Source organism: Cibotium barometz, chromosome 8 (genome assembly GCF_041138505.1).
Source record: "Cibotium barometz isolate CiBa-2024 chromosome 8, ASM4113850v1, whole genome shotgun sequence".
In the NCBI taxonomy this organism is placed as follows: domain Eukaryota; kingdom Viridiplantae; phylum Streptophyta; class Polypodiopsida; order Cyatheales; family Cibotiaceae; genus Cibotium; species Cibotium barometz.
The window spans coordinates 39,884,383-39,893,924 of NC_141053.1; the positions used below are offsets into that span (position 1 = coordinate 39,884,383).

At 45.2% G+C, this 9,542-nt stretch overlaps 2 protein-coding genes across 2 annotated transcripts; both read right to left on the minus strand.

Moving 5' to 3' along the window:
- Positions 1 to 1,224: 1,224 nt before the first annotated feature.
- On the minus strand, positions 1,225 to 2,106 carry LOC147636251 (pentatricopeptide repeat-containing protein At4g18520, chloroplastic-like). The gene has a single exon (XM_086802097.1). The coding sequence runs from the start codon at positions 2,104 to 2,106 to the stop codon at positions 1,225 to 1,227; it is 882 nt and encodes a 293-aa protein (XP_086658223.1).
- LOC147636252 (pentatricopeptide repeat-containing protein At4g15720-like) lies at positions 2,050 to 4,812 on the minus strand. The gene is made up of 3 exons (XM_086802098.1): positions 4,696 to 4,812; positions 2,676 to 3,645; positions 2,050 to 2,426 (listed from the first exon to the last, which is right to left on the minus strand). Exons 1-3 carry the CDS (start codon positions 4,810 to 4,812, stop codon positions 2,383 to 2,385), a joined length of 1,131 nt encoding a protein of 376 aa, XP_086658224.1. The 3' UTR covers positions 2,050 to 2,382.
- Between the last annotated feature and the right edge of the window lie 4,730 nt (positions 4,813 to 9,542).

The window sequence follows — 9,542 nt, forward strand, 5'->3', positions numbered from 1 at the left end:
TCAATTCGAATTTCTTTGCCAATAACGGCAGCGACTTTGTTGGGATGTTGCGAAGACATGCTTTCCCCCCCCCCCGCCTCTGTGGAGATGCGCCCTTTTCCATGTTGTATTTGTGGGGCTTTGCGAGGCCCCCACCCACTTCCCAGATACACACAGCTACCCTCTGTCATTCTCACCTTCATCCTCCGCATCTTTCTTCTGATTTGTGGCCGTGGTGGTGGCGGCCAAAAAAGCCTCAACAGATCAGAGTATTGTCCATGAATGTCACCACAATCTTGATCGGGGCTCCGAGCTCCAGCAGATTGGGCTGTTGCATGAAGATGGTCTTGGAGGTAGAGCAGAGCTGCCCCCTTGCCGAGGCGGGAGCTCCCCCCCCCCCTTTTTTTTTCGAGTAGGCGAGCCCCCTCCCTTCGTCCACGACGGCCGGATTCCTCTCTGGGCGGCCACCTTCTGGATTTTTCGCCAGCTTCTAGGCTACGTGCTGGCAGCTACATTGGCCCCTCACAAAGCTTCCATGTGGCCCTTCATATTATTGGCCACTTGTATCATATATTTCATTTATTTTTCTTGCCTCAGTAATGGCCACTCACATCAATGCTCCTCACACATGGTAACCTAAAATCCCACTTTATCTCCGGGTACAAAAATGGTACCACAAAACCACCGCTGGCCGCATCCACATGAATTGGAGTGTCCCATCCTGTACACCTTCATACAGCTTCCAATACCACTGTATCTGAGTGAATACCTTCCATATCTGTCCTTGCTGCTCAAGGCCCAGATTCCACATAAGTTGTTCCATGAACATGCTTTCACTGCATAGACGTGCCACAGCACGACATCGACCCCCTCTAAACCTGCACATCCTCCGGTATGTGCCACCAAGTTGCTATATAGGCTGGTGCCTTACGCTCAGGGTAGTCCATATCTCTTATCTTTGATATGCCAAGTTTTGAACACCCTGGCTGCACTCTCCAGACCCCCACATTTCGTATACATATTGATAAGGGCAATCCCTATAATGACATCTGACTGCAATCCTGCATTTCTGATGCTTGCATGGATCTCCTTGCCCTCGGGTAGGTCTGCCAGAACAGAGCATGCACTAAGAATGGTACTAAATGTCACCTTGTCTGGTTCAAGATCCTTCTTTTGCATGCGTCGATAAAGTTGCATGGCCTCTTTTGCATCCCCATGCTGGATATATGCAGCCAACATGGTGTTCTATAAGCCCACATTTTGTACATGCTTCTTGTCAAAGACCTTCACTGCGGCCTTGATACTCCCACACTTGCCATACATACTGATAAGGGAAGTCTGTAATTCTACATCATGCTCAAACCCACTATCAACCATTCTAGCATGGATCCTTTTGCCATCTTCTAGAGCTGCTGGAGAGGAACATGCAGCAAGAATTGTACTACAGGTGCGCTTATCTGAATATATCCCTTCAGCAAGCATTTGTTGATATAACTGAAAGGCTTCCTCTGCATGCCCAACTTGTGCATATGCTGCAATTATGGCAGTCCAAGACACAATATTCCGCAGGGGCACTCTGTCAAACACCCTCTGAGCATCTTTGATGCTCCTACATTTGCTGTACATGTTTATGAGGGCAGTCCCTAAAACAATGTTAGATTCAGATGCATTGCAAATAATATATTTATGTAGCTGTTTGCCTTCAGATAGGGATGTACAGTTGGCGCATGCCGAAATCATGCTGATGAGTGTCACTTCATCATGCTCCGACATATTTTCATAAACTCTGCACGCATGTGAAAATCGGCCACATTTTCCATACAAGTTAACGAGGGCAGTCTGGATGACAATATCCTGCTCAAAGGCACTTCCCATGATGCAAGCGTGCATCTTCTTGCCTGTGGCTATGGCCACAGCACTGGCACATGCATCAAAAGTGTTTACAAATGTGACCTTATTAGGTAATGTGGCTTCTTGTAGCATTTGCCCAAAGACTTGGAGGGCATCCTGGCTCCTCCCATTTTGTGAATGTAATCCAATCAATGCATTCCAAGATACCACATCTCGAGTGGGCAACTTGTCAAACACATCACCTGCTTCCTCAAGTTGTCCACACTTGGCATACATATCAATAAGAGTGTTGCCAACAAATACATCCAGCTCAGAACCACACTTGATTATGTAATCATGAACTAATTTCCCATAATCTAGGTCTGTTAAGCTGGAACACGCTTTTAAAACACTGATGAAGGTTATAGAGTCAGGTGGCTCTCTTCCATGCAATGAGAGAAAAGATCTTCTAGCTCTGCATCAGAAAGTTTGCTATCATACCCATAACCCAATGAAAAATGAGTGCACAATTCTGGCAGTGTCGTGTGGCCTGTTCCATGCTTATTTATACACTCACATTGCCTTAACTTTGTTTGCTGCCTTCTGTATGCCAGCACCTGCATAGATGTGAGACATTAAGACATAAGCTACAGCATCCTTTTCATCCAAACACACTGCATGTTCAAAGGCCTGTTTCCCAAGCTCCACATTTCCCCAATTTCTACAAGCACCCAATACAGTTTGCCACACCACAAGATTATGACAAAACGACATCTTCTTTATTATTGCTGACGCCTTCTCTAATTGGCCTGCACGGCCAAGGAGATCAACCATGCAAGTGTAATGATCTAGGGATGGAACGATACCATAGTCTTTGCTCATGGCCTCAAAGTACATCTGGCTCTTGTTAAATAGACATGTGCGACTGCATGCATTCAGAACAACAACAAAGGTGATTGGATCTGGCCTTACACCTTCTCCTAGCATTCTGTCAAAGATACGAAAAACATTTTCACTTTCTCCATGCTGGGCATATCCTACCATTAGTGCAGTCCAGGAGACAACATCTTGAACTGGAAGCCTGTCAAACACTTGCTGTGCTTTAGCAAGCGAGCTACTTTTGGCATACATATGGACCAAGGTGTTGCCAACAACAAGGTCCCTTTCCAACAACCCCTTTCTTTCAAGCTCAGCATGTATTTCTTGGCCCTTGTTTGTGGCTCCCATGCTGCCACAAGCTATCAAGCTACAAACAAATGTCACAGCATCTGGTGAGACTCCCTCTGATTGCATCTGTTCAAAACACTCGAGTGCTTCCTCACCATGCCCATGTTCGGCATATCCTGCTATTAATGCATTCCATGAGACTACATTTCGAACTGGAAGTTTATCAAACACTTGCCCTGCTTTTGCAAGCGAGCCACATTTAGAATACATGTCAACCAAGGTGCTGCCAACAACAACATTTCTCTCGAGTAACCCCATTCTAGCAACCTTGGCATGTATATCAAGGCCTCTTTCGAGATCTTTCAGCTTTGCACAAGCCTTCAGTACGGCCACAAAAGTATGTCCACTGGGTTGTACAGAATCATCCTTTTGCATTTTCTGGTACAGGGTGAGAGCAAGGTGTGGTTTCCCACATTTGACATATCCAGTGATGAGGGAATTCCAGGAACACTCATTCCGATGCACCAACCTGTCAAAAACCTGCTGGGCATCGCTCATGCATCCGACTTCCACCAACATCAAGACGAGGTAGTTCCCCACATATGCATTTGACTGCAACCTACCCCTGGTCATAAAGGCATGCACTTCCCTTTCCACCGATGCCCTGTACTGCTTCAAATCACCATGAGCTTCTTTTCAAAGACTTTAACTGGTTGCAGCCATTAACTGGCACATAGTTTATTCATGTATTACAAATGAGCATTCCATGTGTACATATAATGCCATCATATATGGCTTTCCTGAACAACGAGTAGAGCTTTAATCTCCATGTTCATACACTCAATTCTACAGCATTCTGCATTGGCATTCCTTTTATCCTTCTGATGTTTTGGGCTTTCTCTATGTCAAACCATTCATCCAGATCATCATTGCATACATTTAGCTCTGCTTTTCAAAGAGTTTCTTTCAGATATCCTGACAATCAGAGTACAAAGAAGTGTTCACCTTTCCGGCATTCATGAGTTCTTGAGCATTCTATCTGTTTTGCAGCTTGTAGGGAAGACCTCAAGTCAATACAAGCTCCTCACCTTCCTCAGCTATCAGAAAGGTCGAGTGTCGTAAGCCCTTGAGACAAAGGGTTAGCTTCAAGTCACTACAAGCTCCTCTCTATCCTTGGTTATTGGAATGGATGAGTGTCATAGGCCCTTGAAGTGGCAAGAATGGATCAAGTCATTGCAAGCTCCTCTCCTTCCTCAGCTGTCGAGAAGGATGAGTGTCACAAGCCCTTGTTGCCATTCTACAGTTCTGAGAGAGAACTACAAGTCTATACAAGCTCCTTGCCACCCCCTTCTCCTGAGGTGAACAAGTGTCATAAGCCCTTGTAATCCTTCTTCTTCCCTAATAGTTTTATTATGGAAGACTACAAGTCCTATAAGCTCCTGGCTCTCTCTTTTCGAGAAATGCATCAGTGTCATAGGCCCCTATAGCCTTCTTTGCTTTGTCTACCATTATTTTTACCTCCTTTGCATCCTTGTCATGCTTTAGAAGTTCTCCAAGCAGCTAAGATATAGCATCATTATAGTATATTTCCTTCATTTTTGTACCTGCCTTTCAGAAAGCCCTGATTGTGTATCTATTTGCTCTAATTTTCCTCAAGCATCATCTTGATTTGTATGTCATCTTGCATGTATCCATACATTCCAGATATCATTTTCCCACTTCACCCAGCCTTCTTTCGACTGCCTGTTGCTGTTGCATGTAGAGCACAAACGCCTGAAACATCTGCATGGTGTTGACGTTCGGACGAAATCCTTGCTGCTCCTGTTGATCACCCATGATTCCCCTTCTACTCTCACCCCAGCTGTTTCACGTCGGGTTCACCAAAGCTGTCGTGACGTGTGCGGTACAGCCAGGAAAGTACGAAACTTCTAGCTGTGAGAGTGAATGTCAAATCCAACAAGGAATTTCACGCACAAAATTTCCCAAGGAGTATTGAACATCACTAATTCCAATGACAAATACATGTGTCAACTTGCCTCAATACATCCTTGAATTCCTCCAGATGAATGCACAGAATTGCATGAAATCCTTTGAACCATTCACATGTGTGCATAACAAAGCTTTCCAATTTTTCCAATATACATGTGGCCGGCTACATCCATTACATCCAGTGCCCTCAAAACCATTATTTCGAGATGTACTTTATCACCTGAAAACCTGCCTTAATGTCCTAACATCTCACAAGCAAAATATAGCATTTGGCATAGCTTTGACATACTCATAATTTCCAAAATCCATATGAGAAGAAAGTAAGGCAAATTACCCTCAACTTCAATGCATTTTTCACAATTCTCCGAGCTCCAAATTCCTTAGCTTTTTCCCCAAAATCCTTCTATTCATTTCCAAACTTTTTTTTGATGTATGGGTTAAACGATTCTCTCAATTCGTATGGAATGAGAGTAACTTTTAAAGAAAATAAAATTAACAAAACACTTAACTGCGATTTACAAGCGTGGATCTCTTTATTTGCTTCACCAACCATAAGCTACACGCCGATTATGCGAAGGTGAAATATCTGGAGCAGCATCGCTGAGTGTTGATTTTGAAAATGGATTTTTCCATAGTTATATCATTAGACGCTGTTCCTCAACGCTGCAGAAAATCCCTTTCACTCTGGTTCGCCGCCGTCAGCTTCCGGTTGTTTTCTCTCTCTCCCGCGGCGAACTCGGCGCCCCCCATACCACCTTTTTTCCAGCTGTACATACCATTTAAAAAAAAGGATGCGCATTTCGCTGGTAGATTTTCTAGAAAAATCCAAAATATATTTTGTTTTTTTTAACCTTAGCACTAAGGTTACAAAGCATAACCTTAGCATTAAGGTTAAAGTCCCCATTGCAAAGCATCTCATTTAATTCTATTCCCCGGCATTCAACAATTTCTTCGGCACTGCAATGTCTATTACTCTTGATGTCTCCGTAGTGTATAAATCATCATATTGGCCATGTGATTTATAGACTCCCCAATTGTTCATTCAAGTTTTTTCCCATATCTTCATAAATACATTCCTTTGTGCATTGAGATACCCTCATGCTTGCATTCCATAAGATTCACTGATTTGACCCAGTCGATACCATTTAGCAGAAGCATCACCCTCCACACTCATATACAAAAAACTCCTAATTCTGACTCAGCCTCAGCTTGTCTTATTAAACCTTATATACAATATGAACATATGTACATGGCATCATATAATGACTCGTCATGGCACTTAACCCCATGCATCTGAATGTGTATTTGATGAACTCACATGCACGGTTTCATATCATAGACGTGCCATGGCACGACAGCGCTGGTGGACGGCCTGGCTGACAGCGCAAAGGAAAAGGAGGTAAGCAGCTTTCGAAAAAATGAGGGAGGCTGGTAGCGCAAGCGAAGAGGCTATGGACGCCGACGTGTGGGCGAAGGCGTGGTGAGCGTGGAGATACAAGCGTAGGTGCCAGCGCAACACCTAGGTGGTGGTGTCACGGGGATACACGCGAACAAGTTGAGCTGGTGGGGCTACTGGCAGAGACGTGGGCGGCTCTGCAAACAGGAAGAGGGTCGTCTGCAACAACAGAGAAGGAAAGAGGCTGGTGTCGACTTGTGGAAGGACCCGCCTTAGAGGTGCAGCTACTGGCAACCAAAAGGAAAGGGAGCGAGAAGGTGAGCAAAAAGAGTTTTGGCTGGTCACAGATTGGAGAGGGTGCCGACTAGATAAGGACCGGGGCCTCTAGTGTGTGCAGAGAGGGTAAAGGAATCGCCTAGTTTTTGGGGTGGCCGGTGGTGGCTGGCAGCTAAAAAGAGAAAACCGGGAGCAACAACAGAGAGTTGGTTTAGGAGACTGGTGACGGCTGGCACCCAAAGGAACAGTGCAAAGGAGAGAGTGAGGAGGTTTTTGTTAAAAAGCTTTGGATGCAAGGAGCCCCTTGGTATTGTGTGGCTTGGGCTAGTTGTTGGGTTTGTGACAAAATCAGGAGGGTGATTGGTTTTTTTGCTTTGAGAACTGGCAGTGAGCTGGTGGCGTAGCAGAGAGATCCTCACCTGAGGTGCAGAGCAGAGAACGAAGAGGTCAGCTGCAGAGAAGCAAGAGGGAACCGATTCGGAGTGACAAGGAGCTGGAGTGGACTGATTGCGAGCGGGTGCTTGATGAAGCTGGTGTCTGGGATATCTTAGATATCCAACTCTGTAAAGGTGAAGGTCTGTTCTGAAATATAAGTCTTGTTCATGCTCTCTGGTCTGGTGTTCTGGTGTGTTTGCATGCGTGTGTGGAAGTGTGGCGCTCTATAAAGGTGTAGACAGCTTTATCGCTTCCGTGCCATCACTTTTTGGTGCCTCCACAGAGGAGCAGATTTCCTCTGGTTTGTGAAAGAGAACAGGGGCTGTGTGAAGCAAGATTTGGAAGAATGGCTCAAGATTTTCTGGAGTATTGGGGATTGCCACAGGAGAGTGCAGTCAGGTTTCTAGAGAAAATGGAGTTTACAGTCTTGATGAAAGACAGGGCAACCCCGGAGATCCTTTCTCAGATTTTGGCTTATTGCTTGCAGGGTGATGCAAAAACATGGTTACAGATGTTTGTGACTACACACAGGTACGTTCATCAACAGGATCCTGAGTACCGTGTAGTCAGAGCTGCATTTTGGGCACAGTTTGTCCATGTGAAGAGTCCGAATGAAGTGTGGAAGGAGTTGTGTAACATTCAGCAGAAGGACGGTCAGGATGTGGATCAGTATCTAATAGAGTTTGGTAGACTGTGGAGTCTATGGTGTGAGGCTTTGATTCCTGAAGTACCCCCGCAGATGATTAAGAGGGAGCGGTTTGTGGCTGGTCTGAAGCCAACCCTCCGTCTGAAGGTGGAGCTGAAGAACCTGGATAGCTTTGAGGAGGCTGTCAGAGTTGCTCGTGAGAAGGAGTGGAAGGTGAAGCGTCTGAGGCAGTTGGGAATGCAGGAAGAGCTAAAGAGGTTTGTGAAGATGCCAGAGATTGAGAGTATGCATCCTGGAAGAAGAGCTGCTGTTGTTCCTAAACAGGAGGATTCTTTGAAGAGGGAGGTTTATGAAGCAGTGGAGCTCATGAAGCAGTGGAGCTCATGAAGTCTTTAAACTTGAATTGGAAAGAGTCTGCAGGAAGAGGAAGAAGCATAGGTGTTATGGGAAGGAAGACTGATGCATCATCTGGTTTTGAAAGAAATTCAGCAGATATTGGAAGAGGGAGAGGGTATCCGAGTGATGTGCAATGTCGGAATTGTGGTGAGTGGGGTCATATTAGTCCGCAATGTGAGAAACCAGCCAAAGCTAATGGTGGTATATATCAATTGTCTTTGGGAATGAATGATAGGGTGATTGACTCCAGTAGGATGCAATTCAGCCGAGTGTTTGTGAAGCCCATAAGGTCACATTTGCAGAGCAGGGTATGGGACAAATTCATCTGTTGGAAATGGAAAAGGATGAGGTTTCTGGAATCAGCCCCAAAGAGCTTTCAGAAGCTGAGGAGGAGAAGGATGGAAGAATTGATGGTGCTACGGATTGTGACAGTGATGCTAGTGCTGAGGAGCCTGATGTGTTTGAGTATGGATATGACTTGGATGATCTCTTTGATTTAGAAAAGAGTAATGACTTGCAGGTGCCAGTACTTCAGCCAGTCAAGGTAGAGAGTGATGATCAAAATGTTACTAATGAAGATGCAGTGGATGGAGTACATATGGATGATCCGGGTGATGAGTTGGATATTGCAGCCTGTGAGAGTGTGGATGATCAGCTGGACTGTGTACTTGATAATGCACTGGGATGATCTGTTGGAATTGGTTTCCTTGGAGAAGGAAACAAATGCTTGTATACCAGTTGTGCAGGAAGGGAGTGATGGTGTGACTGATGATGAGTTGGATGCTACTTTGGATGATGGTGTGATGGATTTTGGATGTGCGGATGCTGATCATAAAGTGTGTATTCCTTGTCATGCCCAAGAGAATGAGTCGGTGGTTGTCAGTGGTGGTGAGGATGCATGTGAGGCTATTGTTGTTGGTCAGGGGAACCAAGATGTTTTGCCTGGCAGTTTGGGGAGCTTGGACTTGGTAGAGATGCATGTACAAGATGTGGAGAATCTTGAAGGATCGCCAATGGTCTTGAAGCTGGAGAAACTGCAGGGAAGTGACAATGATGAGTCTGCAATGCATGAAGTTGCTGTGTGTGATGTTGATGGGCTGAAGGGAAATGGGTTTATGGTGGACACACCACATGTTGATGCTCAGCATATGGATGAGTGGTTTGGTTATAGTCCTTGTCTGGCAGTTTGTCCAGGGGAAGGGTTGGAAGCCAATGATGTGGGTTGGAAATTGAGTGACCGTGAGGTGGAAGTTGATCATCAGATGTGTGTTATATCAGTATATGATTATGAATGGGGGTCAGATGTGTCAGAGGGGAGTAGAGGTGAGGAGTGGTTGTCTCCATCACAACGTTATGTGAGCTGGTATGGAGGAGATACAAGGGAATATATTGAGGATGCCGTATGTGAAGAAAAAGGGGGGTTGCTGA

Excerpts from the sequence above, each read along its gene's own strand:
- LOC147636252 (XM_086802098.1), bottom strand. The coding sequence starts at position 4,812 with ATGGGTGATCAACAGGAGCAGCAAGGATTTCGTCCGAACGTCAACACC. Across the intron at positions 3,646-4,695 it reads TCGAAAGAAGGCTGGGTGAA|TACAGGGCATCGGTGGAAAG; the intron begins GTGGGAAAATGA and ends GATTTGAAGCAG. Across the intron at positions 2,427-2,675 it reads GGCCATGAGCAAAGACTATG|GTGCTGGCATACAGAAGGCA; the intron begins GTATCGTTCCAT and ends ACATCTATGCAG.
- LOC147636251 (XM_086802097.1), bottom strand. The coding sequence starts at position 2,106 with ATGTATGCCAAGTGTGGACAACTTGAGGAAGCAGGTGATGTGTTTGAC.